This window comes from Thunnus albacares, chromosome 5 (assembly GCF_914725855.1).
Source record: "Thunnus albacares chromosome 5, fThuAlb1.1, whole genome shotgun sequence".
NCBI classification, from domain to species: Eukaryota; Metazoa; Chordata; class Actinopteri; order Scombriformes; family Scombridae; genus Thunnus; species Thunnus albacares.
In genome coordinates, this window is record NC_058110.1 from 28,611,267 (window position 1) to 28,632,666 (window position 21,400).

General features: G+C 40.2%; 1 protein-coding gene across 2 annotated transcripts; it reads left to right on the forward strand.

Moving 5' to 3' along the window:
- Nucleotides 1–1,426: 1,426 nt before the first annotated feature.
- c1qtnf12 (C1q and TNF related 12) lies at nt 1,427–20,392 on the forward strand. 2 transcript variants are annotated; one of them, XM_044352904.1, is made up of 8 exons: nt 1,427–1,995; nt 13,210–13,317; nt 13,503–13,614; nt 13,810–13,994; nt 14,711–14,819; nt 16,054–16,147; nt 18,077–18,155; nt 18,249–20,392. In XM_044352904.1, the coding sequence occupies exons 1-8, from the start codon at nt 1,816–1,818 to the stop codon at nt 18,345–18,347; spliced, it is 966 nt and encodes a 321-aa protein (XP_044208839.1). In that variant the 5' UTR covers nt 1,427–1,815; the 3' UTR covers nt 18,348–20,392. The 2 variants fall into 2 exon arrangements, with proteins under 2 accessions (XP_044208839.1, XP_044208840.1); XM_044352905.1 differs by having other exon boundaries at nt 13,213–13,317.
- The last annotated feature ends 1,008 nt before the right edge of the window (nt 20,393–21,400 follow it).

Here is a 21,400-nt window from a genome sequence, read left to right on the forward strand (position 1 = left end):
GTGGCACTATATTAAAATGTAATAATGTCAAACAGACCAAACAGCAGTCTAAGAAAAAGTTGTCAAGTTAAAACAAACAAAAAAAAAACAACAACTTTGTGGCACTCTTGAGCTAACATGTTATTTATCCTAATAAGAGTATGAAAGGGCTGATTTCCTTTAAGTCAGATGAGCTGACTGTAGGAATATCAGACCAACAATTTGTTCACATCAGTCCTGTGTTAGGCTATTTACTGAAAGCTGCAATTTACACTACTTGAAATACAAGTATTACTTCAACTCTTTTCCTCTCAGAGCATTCAGACAAGTGACATTTTGCTGAACATCTGAACAGAATAAAACAAACAGGTATGCGCTGTGGTATATCGCACAGTCAGGAATCTTTGGCACGTTTTCAAGCAAGAGATTACACAAGATAATGCCTTAAGGTCACAAAAAAAAGTGCATGAATTTGTTTCTCTTTCTTGCTTGGATCTAAACACAGGGTTTTGGTGGAGTAGGCTAATACTGAGCCAAAATGACAGATACACACGTCTTTCACAGGCACACACACACACACACACATACACACACACACACACATGCACACACACAGTGCTTGTCTGCCAAAGAACCTCTTCAGCTTGAGCATTTCATCTACAGTATGAGATAAAACAGAGCTGAATAAGCTAGTGAGATTGCCAATAGAGGCAAGGGAGAGAAACAGAGAGGGAGTGGGAGAGGGAGAGAGGGGGGGGGGGGGGGGGGGGAGAGAAAGAGAGGCGGGAGGGAGGGAGGGAGAAAGGGTGATGATAAAACTCCACTGTGAGCCCTCCTGTACGCTCAGTCAGAGAGCAAAGGAGCAACTGAGACCAGAGGGACAGGGAGTGCGACGGAGCAGACATAAAGAGACCTACCACACATCAAACCGCTGCTCTTTGACGTGAAACGTGCACATGGCCTTGGACTTGATGACTTGCTGGGACAGTCAGTAGGGAGAGCACCTGAGCACAAGCAAAAAAAAAGAGCACGCTGCTACCTGTAAAGTTTTGTGAGTTTATACTTCAAGAAGAAAAAGTCTGGGCAAAGATCAAAACTGGACCTCATCCATCTTCTCTCAGGCTTTGTTCCCTCTGCATCCCCGCGGGCACATGGTGCGCGGACAGACCTGACTGATTTGAATGCTGAGCTGCATCTTTTGGTGAAAGTCCAACTTCTGTGGATCTTGCAGTTTTTCCAGCCACCGCACCACTTTGCTGGAGACTGGATCCACTGCTCAGTGTGAGAAACAGTAGGAGAAGAGTGGGGGTAAAAAGAGAATATTGCCATCCATCTCTACCCCCCACAGCCCACCCTCAGCTTTGGACGCCCCTCCTCTCTGCCTCTTCTTTTGCCCCCTGTACCCCCCCCCCCCCCCACACCCCCCCTCCCTCCCCTACACCTCACCCCCCAACAGAGCAGAAAGCGTGAAAAATCTCACTAATGGGTTTATTTGCTGTCAGATCTGCGCCGATCTGTCATACCCTTGGACCATTCTGCTTGACACATTTCATAGTTGAGTAAGCCTCCTGGCTTTCTGGCTAGAGTTAGCAGTGCCCCTGCAACGTTGTGCTGGCTGAGAGCTCATCAAGAAGGGAGCAACAGCGGCAGCAATCAGTCTCTTGGACAGGGAGTCCCTGAAGCTGCATTCCTCCACTCTCCTTCCACCCGTTGGGACTTTGTGTTTGTGAGCCTTGTGGGCATCTTCAAGCTTCTGACTAATCACACGGCGGTTCCTCCCCAGAAGATTCAGGTTGTTTCTGCAAGGATCCTGGTGCTGATAGAAAGAGTGTGAAGATGTGGTGTGGGGCCGGGCCTCTGGCTGTGGTGGCTGCAGTTTTTTGGACTCAGTGTGTCCTTCTGGATGGGGTGGATGCCAAGAAGGAGAAAAAGAGGCCAAAGGAAGCCACCCCACAGCACACAGAGACGTACAACGCTACTCTATCCAACAGTGAGGAGGTCGGTGGAAGCATCAAGGTAGTGGCTGCAACTCTCTAAATGTTAAAATTACTTTTTAAAAAAATATATTAAGCTTCTTAATGTATCATTTATGAGCTACTTTCTTATAGTGATATAGCGTATAGATAAACAGAAGTGTAGATTAAAGTTTGAAGTCAACCTGCAGATATGTGAGATATGTGCAGATTTCTTGTCAGCACAGGCAATATGCAGGGCAAATAAAAGTGTGGCAATGGTAAAAAGCTGGGACAGGACAGGTGTGCCCTACTAGGTCAAACCTCAGACAGTGAGACGGACCCAAATGTGTGAAACACTAAATGGATGACTTCCGGAGGTATGCTAGGAATGTGGACATCTAAAGGCTGATCAATGCATCAATTAGTGCACGCTGCGGGTGTCTGCCACCAATTTTCCGGCCTATGTGAACAAATCAAGACATTGCAAGGTTTCATGTATCAGGTAGAAGGAGATAAGATATTTATTGATGCCTCATCGCCACAGCAGGAAATTAATGCGTAAACAAAACAATTGAAAATGCGAAACAGATTCTTATTAGCTCAAGAGAATTGTTACCATGACAACAAGTGAGAAAAATAGTCATCTGTAAATGAAGAACAGCGTTGTTTTCATTAGAAACGTCTGGTAAAACTGCGCCACAGTGGTACAATTCCATTTTCAGGAGCAACAGTTGGCCCTTGACTCTGTTATTTATTGGTTTATTGCTGGTGTTGCATATTTGCGAGGGTTTCCAACAGGCTATTTGTTTTGCTTTCAGCCCACCCATTATGTTGGCATTCTCATATAACTCTCACTGCCCTATATACCCGCCTTCACTTCAGCCCCTACCAGCCAGCCTCTGGAATCCTAACGGTAACCTCCACCGACTCCCCCCCCCCCCCCCCCCCCATGAAAACCGCGCAGTGAGGTCTCCTTTGTATCTTTAAGAACACATTGTAGGTGGTTGTGGCCTGGTGATGTTTATTTGACTTGGTTTGCCCTGTAAAAGCAGAGGCTATGAAGGATGACCTTGTGTCAACCCTCAAGCCTGCTGAAGATTGCACCCCACTGGGTTCTCACTCCTCTGTCTCATCCCATAGGGAGCTGGGTGTCTCGCTGTCTTCACAAACTTCCCCCCGCAGGCCCACTGTCATGATGTAACTCCTGGGAAAGTTAGGTGGGCAGATATTTAAAGACCTATGGCGATGTTGTTCCCAGCCCATTGATTCTGTCATTCACAGGCCTAGTCTGACTCCGCTGTGTCTGGGACATCCGATAGGGGCGGTGCGGCCCCGAAAACTGGGGCAGCATGCCGTGTAAGCCCCTCACAAAGCCCCATAGAAAGGGTCCTGAAAGAGAACACCTCGGCGAGGATTAGCCCCCTGTGCCTCCCTCAGTAACATTCTTTTCATCTCATCTCTCACAATCAGAGGGTAATGACATAATCACTCTTAAGACGCAGTGTTATGCCAGATAGTGTCTTTGCCAAACAGTGTCACCTCTGATGAGAACCTGAGCTTTAAGCTTGACATCTGTGGAAGTGGTTGTATTCAAGATTGGAAAACGCATTTGTTGTTGCCACTCTATGTGAGATTTTTGTTCAAGTAAAAAAAAAAAGTGTGCCACACACCAGGAAAGTGGTAAACTTGCTTTTCTTGGGTAGTTTGTAAGTTTATCCTATTACACATCTGTTGCGTCCCAGAGAAAACAACACGTCCATTGGAGCTGTCTTGGCAAGAAATTTGTGTTCTCAAACAAGCCAAACATTTACACTCCACATTTACATTTTTTTCCCTTGTACCCAGTGGAAACAGTGGAAACAGTTCTTATGATGGTATTCACTTTCTATCTGACCAATCCCGTGTGTGGGCTGTTGGCAGCGTGCAGTTGTACACTGCATTCCTCGGGAGATTTTCCATTTGAAAGTGATCACAATAGTGAGGTGTGGAGTTGTGCTGTGAGTGGAATTTTTTTAATGAGATGATAACTGAGGAACATTTCAAACAACCGTGATCTCTGTGAACCCTCACGTTGTCCGATTTATACTTTTAGAGGCGCACCGATGTAAGCCTTATTGCTCTCCACTCTAAAGATGAGAGGAATCTGTCATTATTGAGAGCAGTGAGGGATCTGTGATGGCTGTAATTGAGGGAGTCAAGTCAAACATCACGCCTGGCGTGTTGAGTAATGGCTGGGTTTAGCCCGAGGCGAGGGTTTTTGTTTCCTCTCTCTCATCCCCAATGATGATTAATGCAGCAGTGTGTGGGACCTTTTGGATCAACCTACACATAAGAGACAAGACAGAGTCCCACAGGAAACAGGACCACTGTGAGAGCACACACCTCTCATACACTACTGCTGGTGTGAACTACTTATAGTCTGCTTTCAACATGTCAGACCACCAAAAGGTTACGCTTATTTAACATTGTAAAATTACCTAATGAAGTCTTCAGAGGGAGAACGAAAGAGAAACAAATAATAAATACTCTTTTGTCATTATATCTGAAATTCGCAAGTAAAATAAACGGCATAGTATTGTATTTTCACCTCCCAGACACATAGAGGGACTGTTTTATTTGGATTTTGTTTCATTTATAATGGATTCAGATTGATGCCAGATTTATACAAAAATCCCTTAATCTTGCCTGATTCTTATCATGTGCTGGTCATGTTCCTGAAACCATGATTTCAGAATTATTGCTGCATTTTTATAGTCGATTGGTCCACTGTGGTTTAAAGTAAAGACAACTACAGTGCTGGTTAATCAACCTAAGATGGCCATTATATATATTTTTTTTTATCAACAATGGAGGGTGGAGGTTCCACATTTATCTTGCAGGTGCATATGATGTGCATTACAAGGTGCAGTTGTATAAAAAAATCCCATGCATACTGCATTTGAGAATATTGAAATGGTTAGATATGTAGTGTCACAATTTCCTGTGTAGCAGTTAGATTAAAGCAATAGTTCAACATTTTAGAAAATATGCCTTTTCACTTTCTTACCAAGAGTTATATGAGAGGATTGATACCGCTCTCAAATCTGTTTGTTAAATATGAAGCTCCAGCCAGTAGCTGTTTTGCTTAGCTTAGCATAAACACTGGAAACAGGAAACAGCTAGCCTGGCTCTGTCCAAAGGTAACAACATCTGCCTACCAGCACCTCTAAAGCTCACTAATTAACATGTTATATCTTGTTTGTTTAATTTGTAAAAAAAAAAACTGACATATTTAAACAACGCATTGTGGTTTTATGGGAGGTTATGGGCGCTAAACATGTTATTTTATACTTTGGTTTCTGTATGGATTATACATAAGAGATATGACATGCTAAATAGTGAGCTAAATTTAATTACTGACCTTCTGGCACCACAATTGGTGGACCATAGACTGTATATAAAGATGGACATAGCGAGGTGTGACATCACATTTTGGTTTACGTTCCAGCCAGTTTTGAAGCCCAGAGTTGCAGCTTATGGTCATCGACATCTTCCAAATAAGGAGTATGAGCTGTTGCCTTTCACACTGTGGAAACACACATCCCTACCTCAGACTGAAGCTAACGCTAACTTATTGGGAACACTGACCGCTGCACACTCTGACTAATCTACTTTAGCTAAATTGTGCTAACAGGGCACGTATCATAATCAAGTAACATTAAACTTACTGAAATATTGCGACAATAGTCCAACTCAGTGCCAGTCCAGGAGCTGGAGAGAACAGCAGGTGTCAATCACAGCTGTCAATCAACACCCACATGGCAGATATCAAAGTTACTATAAGTATTCAAATTGTATTAACGGAGCAATGATTTCCAAAATGACCACCAGCACACTTATATGAGAGCCTGAATTTAGCAATTCACACCATAATGACTCATTGAAAAAAATGATGACTTAGTATTTCTAGAGAGAAGTTGGCACTTTTTGAATGGGAGTCAAGAGGAGTCAGCATCTAGCAGCCTCAAGCCGTGATAGTTGCTGCTTGCAGTGGACAGAGCCAGGCTAGCTGTTTTCCCCTGCTTCCAGTATTTATGCTAAGCTCAGCTAACAGTCTGCTGGCTTTAGCTTCATATTTAAGAGACACAAGATGAGTATCAATCTTCTCATCTAACTCTCTTCAAGAAAGCAAATGAAAATGATGTATTGAAGTACTGAATTGATGTAATGAAGTATTCCTTTAATAATGCATGCCATTGTTTTTGGCATCTATCGTACTTTTTAAAACAAACATGTTGTACAACTGTTTTGCAGTTTTAGTTGGTTAGTCACCCTGTTGTGCTACAACCTTTTATATTTCTCCAAATACTCAGGGGAAAATTAGTTGCATAATAAAAATAAGAAACTAAAAATAAACCATTGACGGTATGTACTTATGTGACATAGAACCACAAATGAATCATATAAAAGGAGGAGGATCTAAGGACTTTGTACCTCAAATGTTCTGCCCACAGTCAAACCATGGGGCAAACCTGTACCTGAGATGGAACTGGATCACTGGTGCTTTTCAACATTTTACCTACCACAGGGAAAATGAGCACTCACTCCAATTTCAAAGCTATAATTTGTACACAAAACAGATGTGACAGAGCGATCAAAGTCTCTTCCAGCTTATATTGCCTTTTTATATAAAGAGGAAGCCAAGGTTGTCTCTGGTAATTTCTCAAGCATAAACACAAATTTATTCATTTTCTCTCACACATAATAAATGCATACACACCTTTGTTTGGACAACAGTGAAGTTGTTAGAAACAGCAACTTGAAATCAGGCCATAATATAAAAAGCATGTTCAACTATATCATTATAATAAACTATATTTCATTTACACTTTCACATGGTGTTCCTTCAACATTTGCTGAACTAATAGCAGCATCCATAGTGTGATAGAGTAATTATGTTTTGCACACGTTGCTTGCCAATTGAGTAATAACACAGTGAGACAAAAACAGAGTCAACATTGCATGCCGAACTGTATTTAGCTCTTCAGCAATAAATCCTCGAGGCAATCTGTTTGTGTGAAGTGCAGCGGTGGGGAACACGAGGGTGGATGCATGACGACTGGGATGCACGCAGGTTACCAGGATCCCCTCATCCTACACAGCCTGGGGATCCCTGCCTCCAGGGGAGGGATCGGCCCAGCGTCGGGCCCGTCCACCCATGCATGGATGACTGCACAGAGAGCAGTATGGGGATGTAAAAACAAGGGATTATGGAAGGCTCTCCATCATCCTGTCTAACCTTAAACCTGCCTGTGCAACATTTTTATCAGCTACAAAAAGTTTCATGTCCTCCAGTGTGCATGAACAGGTAGCAAAACAGATAACACAGAAAAGAAAATAAGATAAGTTCAACTGTACTCGTGGAAAAATTCAGGAGCTGCCTGCCATGGAGTAGAGTTTCAGAGACATGTTTTAACAGTTGTGTTTGTGTTTTTGGTGGCATGCTGCCCCAGGGAAATTTTCCCATTTTTATTGCTTCAAATAAATTCACCCTAATTTTCCCCCAAACTACATGACAAACACACTTAAAGCAGTGCACGTACAAGGATTATTCATGTGGAGCCAAATCATTCTTTACTTGGTAATAAAATCTCATAGGCTTCTGTGAATGATCAACACTGGTTACAAGTGATTCACTAATTGATCCAAAAACTCCAAATACACTGTGCTGTAGGTTAATAAAACAAGGAAAGTAAATATATTTTCTCAAATACTGTAATTCAATTTTGAGGTATTTGTTCTTTAGTATTTCCATTTTATACTTTTACTACATTTATTTGGCAGGCTATAGAAACTTGTTACTTTCCAGTTAGTAAAATGACATTTTAAAATAACAGACATACGATAAGCTTATAAAATACAATGCATTGGTAAAGGTTAGACTAATGGCTCCCAAGAATTTTAACAAAAAAGCAGTGTCTAGTTTCGTCTCTTGTCACGTTTCAGATGTCTTTGGGTCGTTAGAAGTTCCTCCAAAGAATTATTTCCCCTTTAAACTTTTGAGATGGTTTCATTTACAGTAATTGTGGTAAAAGCTAGCCAATATTTTACAAAAACAGCAAAGATTAGAGAAATACAGTATGAACAGAAATCTGTGGTTTTCACTCATGTCCCATAAATCATCTCATGAACCCCCCAAATTTATCTTATGACCCTCTGGAGGTTGGGAACCACAAGACTTGACAGTATTTACAAACTAGCTTCAACTCGACGAGCTACAACAGTAAAATGCTGCTTATACATTGATGCATCAGTAAAAACAATCTAATAAGCTCATATTTAATGAATCAATCAGAGCAAGTACTGTTACATGTACACTTTAAGTACATTTTGCTGATAAGTCTCTTGTATGTTAACTTAAGTAAAATGTTGAATACAGTACTTTTACTTGTAATGGAGTATATTTACATTGTTGTTTCAACTTAAAGGGGATATATCCTGCACATTTCCAGCTCTATATTCATATTCTAGTGATCTACTGAAATGTAGTTATCTTATACTGGCTCTTTATGCAGTCTCAGTTCAGCCTCTGTCTGAAACAGGCCGTTTTAGCTCCTGTCTCTTTAAGGTCCCCCTCCTGCTAAACCAACTCTGTTCTGATTGGTCAGCTTCCAGAAGGTGCCTCTCAGCAAACAGCAGCTCAGGAAGCTACGTACACAAACAGCAGTAGTCGGATTTTGCTTCTTTGTCTCGTTCTTTAATCAAAATCTAAACTTCGTTCGAGTCTGGATCCAATCAGAATTATGCAAATGGACAATGTAAGCAACCAATAGAGTGGGTAGAGCGGGTCATCCACTAATTCTAAGATTGGCGGTTCGATTCCCGGCTTCTCCAGTCCACATGTCGAAGTGTCCCAAGGCAAGATACTGAACCCTAAATTGCTCCCGATGGCTGCACCAGCACCCTGCATGGTAGCTTGCCGCCATCAGTGTGTGAGTGTGTGTGTGAATAGGTGAATGTGGCTTGTAGTGTAAAAGCGCTTTGAGCGGTCTTAAGACTAGAAAGGTGCTATATACGTCAAGTCCATTTACCATTTACCTTAGCAACAAAGGCTACCAGCGAATGGCTGTTTGTGGGCATTGCGTGAACAATCTGACGTCAGTTCGATGGGAAAGTAGAGGTAACACTGCAAACGGAGCATTCAGAGCAGGCTCTGGCTTTTGACTTTCAGAGAGTATTTTTATATGCGTTAACCTCAAGTTTTGGAAGTTTGACCATGTTTAACATAAACATTTGACATCATAACAGTGTATAAATTACAGAAAATCACAAAAAGTGCTTTATGTCCCTTTTATGCGGAGGCTCTGAGTACTTCTTTCACAGACAATACATCCCAGTGTTAGTGTCTGAGCCTCAGTAATGCAGTATGATTTAAACCCCCACCTATGAAGATAAACACTGTCTGGAAGATTTAAAGTTTCTCACCTTTCGACAGAATACCTGACACATTCTCTCGGTCCGTGCTGGAAAGGCGTGCGCACACACCTGCTGACAGACGAGGCACTCACACATCAGCGGTGATCAAAGCCAGAACCCTGGTGTTCTTCATCAACTCTCAGACTGATACCTGGATCTACTCCCGCCCCACTTTGTTCACGAGTTGTACGTGCTGATACAGAGCTATGCGCGGGAATCCATAGTTTACTTTGCGCCACAGTGAATAGCGGCGAGTGAGAGATTGAACGCCTCTGACAGGTTTCCTTGTGTCATCAAGCAATATGGTTTTCAGTCTGCATGTGTGGAGGCTTTGATATTCTCAGTCGAGACAGAGACTCACCTGCTTACAATGAATCACATTTTTTCAAGTTGTGTGAGCCATCCCAGCTGTCATTATGGTGTATCTGACAGGGCAGATGCCTAAAATGAGAACACAATTGTATAATGGAAAAATATAGCATTCCTTGAGCTGATGATTAAATTATTTATACAGTGATTTGCTGTTATTTTGTAGCTCAGAAATGAAGGTAATAATTACCTTGGTCATAGCCTTTCTTCCCTGAGCACAGAAAATCCTTGAGGGCAAGATTTTAATGGTTTAATTACAATGGCGTGTGTTAAAGAGGATAACAAGCTCAGAGTATGGCTGATTTCCTGGCAATGATATGCTGTCTTTTTTATTATCATGTAGGGAATGGCTAAGATGTGTCATTACAAGTCACATGTGTGGGCCAACGTGCACTGTTTCATATCTCTGGCAGCGTAAGACAGTGATCTATGACATAAACAAAAGAACAAATGTAAAGCTTTGACTTTTAAGGAATTAGCGGCCACAGGCTCTCCTAATCAAATGTGTGTCTTTCAGATCATACTGAGCTGTCTAACAGTGTCTGAGGTGATGATTCACAGTTTTACAATTAATCTCAGTGGAAATATACTCAAACTGCCACAGGCATGGAATACTAGAACAACCCCAGCGCCTCCACAACTCCCAGTTATCATCATGTTAATATTTGTTAAAGCTCACAGAACTGAATGTTCTTATGTTAAAGGACAAGTTAGACATCTGGGAAAATACGCTTATTCGCTTTCTCGCCAAGAGAAAGACATGAAGATCAATACCAGTCTCATGTCTGTAAATATGACGCTACAGCCAGTAAAAACCGAAATGTATAACTGACACGTTTATGACATGTTTATCATAACCCCCTCATAAAAAGCACAACGTGTTGTTTTTACACTTCAGTGTTTGTACGGATTAAACAAACAAGATAAAACATGTTAATTACCCAGTATCCAGTAATTATTAAATATTCAGTCTTTATGCTAAGCTAAGCTAACCCACTGCTGGCTTTCACTCCATATTTAATGGACAGATTTGAGAGTGATATCAATCCACTCATCTAACTCTCAGCAATAAAGTGAGAGTAAAGAGTAATTCCTATGATGCTGAACAATTGCTATAATTTCAGCACTCTCAAATGCAGGATTACTGTATTTTTTTTTATTAAATATCGGAAAGATTCCAATATTTACAGCTTTCAAGCTTTCATATCATCGGACAAGAGTTGGTCATAGCTAATGTGAGCCAACCATGTTTCCTTGATTTTCAGGTACTAAGTTCGATATATCGGAGCTCTCAGAAAAATCTGAGCAGTTGTTAGTACAACTTGGATGTTGAATGCTATTTACAAGTCAGAAACTCCGATGTGAAATTAATGGCATATGTGGCTTCCTGAAGTCTTGTCATCAATATGAGGTTATCAGGAAACCAGCTGAGACACCAGGAAGTCAGTGTGGCCGGCCAAGAAATAGTCCGATGCATAACCCTTCATAAAACCACATGAAACGTGGTAATCAATGAGCTTTAGAGGTGCCGATGGTTGTGGAATTTGTTACCTTTGGACAGAGCCAGGCTTACCATTTCCCCTTGTTTCCAGCCTTTACGCTAAGCTAAGCTAACTGGCCGCTGTCTGTAGTTTTACTTTGAATGAACAGATATCAGAATGGTATTGATTTTCTCATCTAACTCTCGGCAAAAGATCGAATAAGGGTATTTCCCAAAATGTCAAACTATTCCTTTACAACTTACAGACCACTATGTTAATGAATATGACAATAATTGAAAGGAAAAAACATTTTATTCAGCAGACTCCCAGTCTTATGGAAACAGTATCAAGCATTGTAAAAGTATTCTTGTTTTGACCAAATCAGTCCCGCTTTTATCTGTTTCCAAGCCTCAAACTCACAACAAAAACACAGAACCATCCGACATGCAGCCAGCACAGCGCCTGTTAAGTTGTTTATTTTGTCTGCTGTCAGAGAGAAGAGAAAGTCACAGAGAGAGGGGGGGGGGGGGGGGGGGGGAAGAAATAGAGAAATAGAGAGAGAGAGAGAGAGAGACTCCTGAAAATCCCAAATATTTCAGAAAACAGTTTGTATTCCAGCATATTGAAAAGACAAACAAGGAGTTACTTTGTTGTGGTGGAACAAGAGGCGCGTCTTTAAAAGTGAAGAAAGGGGCATGTTGGTTTTGCAGATAAGTGATCCGTGTCCCGCTGCCAAACCTAAACAAATTCCATTTCAGACAGCTCACCTCCATAGCTCGTCTTTATCTCCTCTTCTATCTCAACTGAAGGCACTTGACATTTTTGGGGAAGGGTGAGGTTAAGATTCAAGCTCGTTGTAATTGGAATTCATACAGATTCACATTTGACCAGAATGAAAATACGCCAATTTGCAGCAGTATGCATAAAAATGTTGCTTCCAGAGGTCTTCTTGGAGTGTGTTTCTTATCTCTCCAACAAATCCCAGTCTCCTATACAGTAATTTATTATAACTGAGTTATTTCAGATAAGAAGATTGAGCATACACACAGTTAGGAAATAGACTAACAATCTTAAATCATAAGACACCCTGGTATACATACTGTATATACACTTTTGTCTCGTTTATTAAATTCTCCATCATTACATTACTCAAACAAGCAGTATTAATAAAAGAAAATACTAGTATGTCCTAGGGTGAGAGAGAAAGTATTGGCCATTTTGACATGTTGTTATAAACTACAGTAATTGAGCTCTGCAATCCACAGAATCTACATCACGCATACACAAGCAGACTCATTTTTCATGAGAGTGCTCATGGAAATTTTCATGTGTTGAAAAAAAAATCACTTGACAAGGTTTGTTTACATTCATCCAAGCCTATTGGGCAAATAAGAACTGACGCGGCACCTGAGTGAATTATCTGGAATGAAATAGAATAAGCATAAACCAAACCTTTCGGAGAAGAATGGTGACTAAACTTAGATGGCAAATTGAAAAGCCGCATTACTCTTCAAAGAGTTGCAGTCGACTGTGCAGAAGAAAGAAAGAGGGTTTCCCTGTTTGACCTCCCTTGGTGTCTGGCACCATTTAATTGTATCTTAGGGCAAGATTTTCCAGTGATGGTTTAAAAGAAGAAATTATGACTCATAGGATTTAGCTACGTAGGTACAATCATTTGCATTATACCCCATTGGGATGAATATATTTAAAAATGAAATATGTGATTAATCTGATAATTAGTCCCTTTTAAAAGGTTTGTTGTATTTGCTTTCCATGAATGCCTCACGTTGCTTTCCTACAGCAGGACATCAATATATGTTTATATCTTGCCATCACCTCTCCACATCATTATTATCATTATTGATTATATTGTACAGTTCTTTGATATCCTTTTGTTGTGTATTAGCCAATACTCATATTGGCCTAATGATTCATGTGGGAAATTCTTTTTTTCTGTGTCTTTTCTGTAGCAGATTTCTGATCATCAGAGAGTAGATCCACTAGGATCATGGATGGACTTTGTCAAAAGACCTGTTGGCAACTTCCCTGGAAAGTGTCGCAAACGGAAACGACCCCTGGTAAACCCAGTAGATGGACTGTGTGTCCTGCAGTTTTTCAAAAACATTGCATTTTTAATGATTTTTACATTTTATGACGAGTAACTGACATATAGGTGGTAATCTGTAAATAAGGTGAAGTTGCATACTCATTTTCAAAGCAAGTTAGATGAATGCTAATGTTTTGTGTGTCTATCTTTCACTAGCCGGGCCCACCTGGTCCACCAGGTCCTCCAGGCCCACAGGGACCCCCTGGCTCTCCTGGGGCTGAAGTGACCCAGGAAGTTCTTCTCCAGGAATTCAAAGATATGATTAAAGGTAGAAACATATTGATTTTCCAGCCCATTGAAGGTGACAAAGTTGTGCAGATCATTTGAGGATGCACAATATTTTGTCTACAATTATGTCAGTTTTGCAAACACCCAGTATTTCATTACATTATGATGAAAGTGTGGTTTGAAAACTGATGTAAACTCAGTCTGCACTGTGATAACCTGGATTTGTTTCTGTCAGAGGCTACAGAGAGGAGAGCAGCAGCATTGGACAGACAAACCAGCCCCAGCCAGCTACCTATGGCTCTCCTTACCCTGGAGGGGATGACCTCTTACCGACGAATAGAGGAGGCTTTCCATTGCAAGCTCAAGGGACCCGTGCTGGTCGACAAGAAGACTCTGGTGGAGCTCCAAAATTTTCAGACAGTATGTTTGTTTGAAACCAAGTAAATGTTTATGAACTGGTTCAGCTTTGTTCCCTGCGCGTGGCTGAAAAAGTAAAGTTTTGGCTAATCCTCCTCTGCGTGGTTACATACTTTGTTTCTGACCCATTTGCTTCTCTGTCTTAACTGTGTTTGAAAGAGCGAGTGTTTAGTAATCATCGCTTAGTTTGCATGTGGTGGAATTATGAGAGGATCATCCCCTCACTGGTAACTGGCACTGGCAAAGCATGCAGTGCCACTCCGAGACTCAGACTGGCTGTTTGGTCAAAAATATCTACTTTTTCAATTCTACACATCACTCTCTGGGCGGCATACAAAAGGCACTCTGTCTCTGACTTGGAATAAAGTGTGGAGAGGACAGAAATAGACACTGTTTGAAACAGCATGCTGTAGTGGAAGAACTATGCCCTGTTGGGATGGGCTGACAAGGCTGGAGGAGGGAGGATTAAGCTTAACATGCTAACACAGCATTATGTTAGTGTAGATGTGTTACTTTGGTTGTGGAAAGAGATATTTTACAGAAGAAAGACACAAGGAGGATTCAAATGAGGTCTGTATCCAAGACTTTTAGGTTTCAGGATTAACCCTGCTGAAGTGCCCTCGAGCAAGACACTGAGTGACTTTGAGCCTTTGAGGAGGGATAAATGCATTATTGCTCTAAAATGTAAACACATTAATTTTGATTTTCTGTGCTTTCAGCCGCCGGCTAAAGGAGCCTTCCTCAGAGGGTCTGGAATGGACCAGTCAACCGGGAGATTCACAGCTCCCATCACAGGGATCTACCAGTTCTCTGCTAATGTCCACATCGGTAAATCACAGTTATTGTCCTATATGGGGTATTACAGTACATACATCAAGGCCTTAAGAGTCTAAAACAGTAAAGGAACAGTTCTGACTGCAAAATTTTGTGTGTTAATAATTGAAGATTTAAAGGATGGGTTCACAATTTTTCAAGTCTGTCTTAAAACAATGGTCAGGTGTCCAAATGAACATTGAAATAGATTTTTCGTGCCATAATCAAAATGTAAATGTGGCAGATGTCCACTTGATATGACTAACCTTTCCAGCGGAAACGACACCTGCTGCTGTCAGATTTATCGGCTGTAGCTAGCTAGCTAATTTGGCTAACTTTAGCTGTTGGTTCAAAACACAACATCATCTCTGGCTGATATTTTAATGTTTCCAGCTGAATCGTTTTAAAACAACAATCTTAAAACAACATTTTTCAAATATGCACTTGATAGCTACATATGAGACTAAAGCTACATGTCTAGGGCAAAAAAACCCATCCTCTCCTATTGATGATCCACGCAGAAGACATGAAAAGTCCCAGTATTAGTTTTAAAAAAAAAGGAAGATCAGACTGTTATTTCATTCTGACACAACATCGTTTGGCTGCTTAGCTTACATACTTATTCATATTTTCAAACAGTATATTTTCACTTTTAATGTAGTAAGAGAAAAAGAGGACACCAAAACAACACAAATATAAAATAGCAAGCTTTTTGGAGGCAAACTCAACACACCACATACTGTGATTATTATGAGAAACCACAACAGTCAGACCATCCGACATGTTGAATGTTTTTGTGTGACTTTTCTGCATGTAGAGTTGTGACTGATCAGATGTGTTTCTGTCGGTGAAGAAAATTTGGCCACTTTTTCACACAAAAAATTGCGGATGTTAGCTGGAGTGTAAATGTCCCCAAATCCAATAAAGGACAGGACAGGACCTTGATTGTAACGCTTGGTCACTGCTGCAGCCTAAGCTAGTAAGCCACACATACTTGCAGGACGATTGCAGTTTACATTACAGCAGATAAACATTTGTTTTTTGGTTTTGAAAGACTAACAATATATGATTATTGCTCTTACAGCGTCACACACAACGCATCAACATGTAGAGAAATCCAAAGCTTGACACGCCTTGTTATGGTTGCTAGGGGTTTAGCGAACAGTCAATTCAAGGACAACGTATATTTTTGTGAGCTATGATACAGCCGGTATCTTCATGTGATTGTGAACACTTTTCCTCCTTACAGATCACAATGAGGTGAAGAGGAGCAAGAGTCAGCTCAAGGCCAGGGACAACGTTCGTGTGCTGATCTGCATTGAATCACTCTGCCACAGATACACGTAGGTATTCTGTGAATCCAAATCAAATACACGCTGCCTTACACTCTTTGTTACCACAATAGCTAGTAACCATGTGGCTCTCATTTGTTATGGCTATAGCACATGCTGGTCAGTAGTACCCCCAGCTATTACCAATAAAAGTTAATAAAAAAGATCTTGGGAAGTAATTAATCTGACTGCAACCACACTTTGCAGTCTTGACATTCTTGTTTTGACCATTTGTTTACTTTTACCACGTAACAGTGGTATTTTATTGGTGTTTAATGCCGCTTTAACTTTAACCAGAATTTATGAGCTGTTAAAGGTGTTGTCTGTTACAGTTTGTGTGGAACCAGTTTGGCATTTCCTGTATAAAGGCAGAGCAGGTCTTTAAAGGAAATGTCCTCATCCTTGTCGCCTAACTAATCTTTATAGACTCACCTTTGACACTTCAGGCAGCCTGTTATATTCAACAGTTCAGCAATGAAATGTCCTTGTTTGGGATGTGGAAGACAGATAATGAAGTTTCTGATACAGTGGGTCTACGAAAAATTTACAAATCCAGTTGGGAATGGTTTTGAGTTCTTTCCAATATTTCAACATTTTTATTTACATAAAGTCAGTGAAAATTGCTGAAATAAATTGCTCCCTCAAGTCTCCCCCGGACTGTGCAGAGCTCCACAGCCTCCCTTATAGCGTGGTACAATGAGAGGAACGTATAAATAATATTATTATGATGGGTTACCTAACCCAAAAGAGTGCTTGGCTTTTGCTTTTTCGAGCCAAAGCCCCAGCCAGTCTCGCCCTCCCACACATGAAAATGTAGAGAATGTGAAATGAGGCTCATTGTGATGGCAGTTGGAGTGAAGACAAACATGATTGATTTGCCATAAAAATGTAGCATTTTCCACTTAACAGGAGCCAGCGCTTTCACTGTGTGGTTAAAGCCTGCAGAGATGTAACAACCATATACACAGACTCTTAGAGCACTGAGTTGTTGAGGGAAAAGTTTGGCATTTTGGGTAATACATTTATTCGTTTTCTTACCAAGCGTTAGATGAGAAGATTGATACGACTCTCGTGTCGTTATGCTAAATATTAAGCTACCGCCAGCAGCTGGCTGGCTTTAAGACTGGAACAGGGGAAACAGTCTGGCTCTTTTCAATGGTAACAAAATCCAGCCTCTAGTGCATCTGGATCACTAGATGATCACTGAATTAAAATAGAAGTGTAAAAATGACATTTTTGCTGTTTTAAAGGGGGTTATGTGTCAGATTAAGGCTGTGTCCGAAATCACTCTCTATTTACTATGTAGTGAACTATGTTTACATTTCACAGTGGAACGACAAAAATGTAGTGTTCATGGCATGTACACTATGTTCTCCTAACAATCCCAAAATGCAGTGCTCCACATTTTTTAGATAGTGATGACGCAAAACAATTCCAATTAGTAAGTGTCCGAAATCTCAATTTGACAACTATTAGGTGTCTATTATATTATATTGTCTATTATAGAGGGTAGTGAGTGAGTGTACAAGGGCATGATTTCAGACACAGCAATAGGTCCTGGCCAAGAAGTAGTTTGGCTGGCGCATAACGCCTGTAAAACAGCAAATTGTTGTTTTTACGCTTTAGTTTTTGAACAAATTAAACAAACAAGATTCAACGTGTCAATTAGTGAGATTAAGAGGTGCTGGTAAGTAGATTTTGTTGCCTTTGGACAGAGTCAGGCTAGTTGTTTCCCACTGTTTCCATTCTCAATGCTAAACTAACCTAACTGGCTGTTTGTTGTCTAACTCTTGACAGGAAACGAATAAGCATATTTCCCGAAATGTTGAACTATTCCTTTGATTTAAAGTATTTTGCACTTCTGGAACAATTCAAATTTGACATGAATAGTTGAAAACACAATATTCATCCAGAAATGTCTTTTTTAAAATATGATTGCAGTTCACTGGAAATGATTGTTGGATTAGAAAGTAACAGCAAGATCTTCACTGTCAGTGTACAGGGGCTGCTGGAACTACAGGTAAGCAGCATGCTAAGACATACTCAAACATAACATATCTGTATTTGTGCAATCTTTCTGCATCAAAGTTGTATGTTCTTTTCTTTTTTGCAGGCTGGACAGTACACCTCCATATTTGTGGATAATGCAGCCGGCGCCTCCATAACAATACAGAACGGCTCTGATTTTATGGGCATGCTGCTTGGTGTATAGCCTCACACATGAACAAGGCATCATCCAAGCCATCCACTATTATTTTTCTCAATGGACTGCTAATGAGCACCACCACACAACTACGGGGGAGGTTTGAAGGAAGGAAGTAAGGCTTATATTGACTTGACTGCTCGTCAGATAGTGAAAGGACAGTGTGAAGAACTCTAGGACTGAGTTTGTTTTTCACAGTGCGCTGCCACTTCCCGGAGGAACTTGGATGCCTGTCGCTTCACCAATAGAATAACCTGAAAATAAAGCAGTATGTGAATATGTCTATTACAGTATATTGTCATGGTTGTTGAAGACCTTTGCGCTAAACCAAATATCAATGTTTTTTATGTTCTCTGTAGATGTTGGAAGAGCTAGGGAACATGAAACAGTGTATTTTTGTGTTTAATGTATACTGACATGTTGATGCTTTTGTTGTGTACACACTCATGAACTTTAGTTATTTTTCTCAAGGATTTAATCTCACATTTATATATGTTATATGGTACATAGACTCTGTGAGTACACTGGACAATGGACAATAGACAGAATATGGCCTCACATGATGTTGGAAAAGTGATGTCCCATATATGTAAAAATTACACATTTTGTAACATAACTGTTATTAGCATTTTTAGCTATGCTAGCAGCATGGCTCTATAGGGATGTCAGTGTTGGCCTGTCGGTCCACTTACTTTGGTGTAAACAGAAATATCTCAGTAACTACAATTTTAGCATGCTAACACTCTAAACTCAGATGGTGAACATGGTAAACATTACCTGCTAAAGATACGCATGTTAGCATTGTAAGTGTTAGCATGATGACATTAGCATTTAGCTCAAAGCACTGCTGTACCTGAGTACAGCGTCAATGAGCTGCTAGCATGGCTATAGACTTTTAAGGTGTGTTCAGAAAATGGATGTATTATAAGAATTGGATACCAAACTCAAAGATGTTCAGTCGAATGAGAATGAGCCCGCCCGCAAGTTCCCGCTTGGCCCATAGACTTTACATGGGATGACATCACAGATTTTAAAATCGCTTTTCTAGGCTTGAGGACAGTTTTACAAATATAAAACCTTCATAGATTAAAAATTCATAATAGAGAGAGTGAGAGTTTACCTTATTTGCAGTTCCAGGTGAAAGAGAACAGTCTCTTTCATAATGGCCGCAGGGGATTTTTTTTTCTGCAATACCGCGAGTAGCCACTGGGACAAATTGGCAGCAAGGCTGAGCAGCAGCGCCATATCCCGTTCTTGTTATACATCCATTATTCAGACAGAACGCAAAGTGAAGAGTTTGACCACTGCATCATTTGTATTTATTCACCCTTAACAGTCAAAATACCAACTGTATGTTGCTATAAGCTAGCTAGCAACGGAGTGTGCCTTAGTGTTTGTGTTCAGTTCAGCCTCTGACTGAACTCACCAGATACTCCGGTTCTTTCTGTTATTTCCCTCTAGTCTCTCCTTTTCCCCTCTCATCTCTGTATGTTTATGAAGCAGATAGATAGATCATAAAGCCCCGTGATACACACACATTTTTCGTACAAGTTGGAACATTTTCAACTCACGCTGACATATATTTGCATCAAGTTGTGCTGTCCTGGGTGAATTTATGTCTATTCACGTCTTTGCATTGAGTTTGTATGTAATCGCACCATGTCTAAAATTTGCTTTGTGTTCTGTCTGAACATCCAGTTAGTCTCGTTTAAACGTGTCAAACAAATCCAGATACACCTTTTGACTGTAAGAGAAGACTCCTTTTTACAGGCCCATTTGTGTTCTCATTTATCACTTGTTTATTTTCACTGTATTTTATTCTTTTCTTTGCATATAGATATTTGTAATTTATCATAAGTGATACACCAGTAACATTGGGAAGCATTGAAATTTGATATGGTATTTATGTTTGAGAAAATGTATCAATCGTGTTGATTTACAGTCTCGTGGACTGTTGAAACCACAGATTACTGCAAGAATAAAGTTATATCTTTTTACTATTTTTTTATTACTCATAATATGCTGTAATTTGAAATTAAACTCTTTAAAATCTTTGCTTTTTGGTTTCTGCACATAATAATGATGATAATAGTGATGCATATTAATTTAAACACTCATGATAACATTATGATCAAAAGCTCAAGGGAGGGAAATTGCTATCAGGGTTTCTTTTTTTTCTGATTTGTTTATGATATGATCCTCTGAAGCGCAACAAAACTTTTCTCTGTGGCATCATGGTAAATGTAAAATACCCCAAATACCTCAAATACTTTTGCAAACACTGGCAGACTGCCAAGTAAATCCATGACTGCAGTTACCTACCTGTAAAATATTACTAAAACATCTTCGTGTTTGAAATGAGACACTCTGCATGTCATTCAGGATTGTGTGTCCAGGGAACTAAATCTAATGGCTATTACCTTTTGTCCAGACTGCTTTTCATGTATTTTATAATCCTCAAGTTTCCAGCTTAATTAAAACACACTGCAGTCAAGGGAAATCATGTCTTTATCATTATACTTTAGTGATTATTAAAAAATCTTTAATGATAGTATATTGTTTCCTGGGTGGTCTCACAAGACACTAATAAGAAGGTCTTAGACTTTATGGCTCGAAAGCTTGTCCAGCCAGTAAAATGAGCTTGTTAGCATCATTGCATGAATGCTTTATAATAGAGGCTTCTCATGGAAGCATTGCTGAAATGCCAAGTGTCACATACTGTACCCAAGGACCAACCACAAGAACGTTGCACCCACATGCTATTTCAGCCACCTACTGTAGCACACATTTCAGACAGGAATGGGCTGCTTGCTGAAAAGCACACCCAAAATATGGAAAACAAACATGACTTTTTTATTTTTAAATGAACTGCCCAACATTTTTAGGTACCAGTTAATGTGTGTTCTTATTTCTCCACAGCTTAATTTTCACATAAACTACCAGTCAAGAGAAATGTTTTTAAAATGACAAATGAAAATAAAGATGTTGAAAATAGCTCATCCAGGATTTTTAGTGTATATTAGGTTACTGGCTATTGCTAAAGCATATTTAGTTTCCTGTTT

Bases quoted from the DNA above. Each gene is read 5' to 3' on its own strand.
- c1qtnf12 (XM_044352904.1), top strand. From the start codon at position 1,816: ATGTGGTGTGGGGCCGGGCCTCTGGCTGTGGTGGCTGCAGTTTTTTGG. The intron at 13,318-13,502 runs GTAAACCCAGTA...ATCTTTCACTAG, and splicing joins GCAAACGGAAACGACCCCTG to CCGGGCCCACCTGGTCCACC. The intron at 14,820-16,053 runs GTAAATCACAGT...TCCTCCTTACAG, and splicing joins CTCTGCTAATGTCCACATCG to ATCACAATGAGGTGAAGAGG.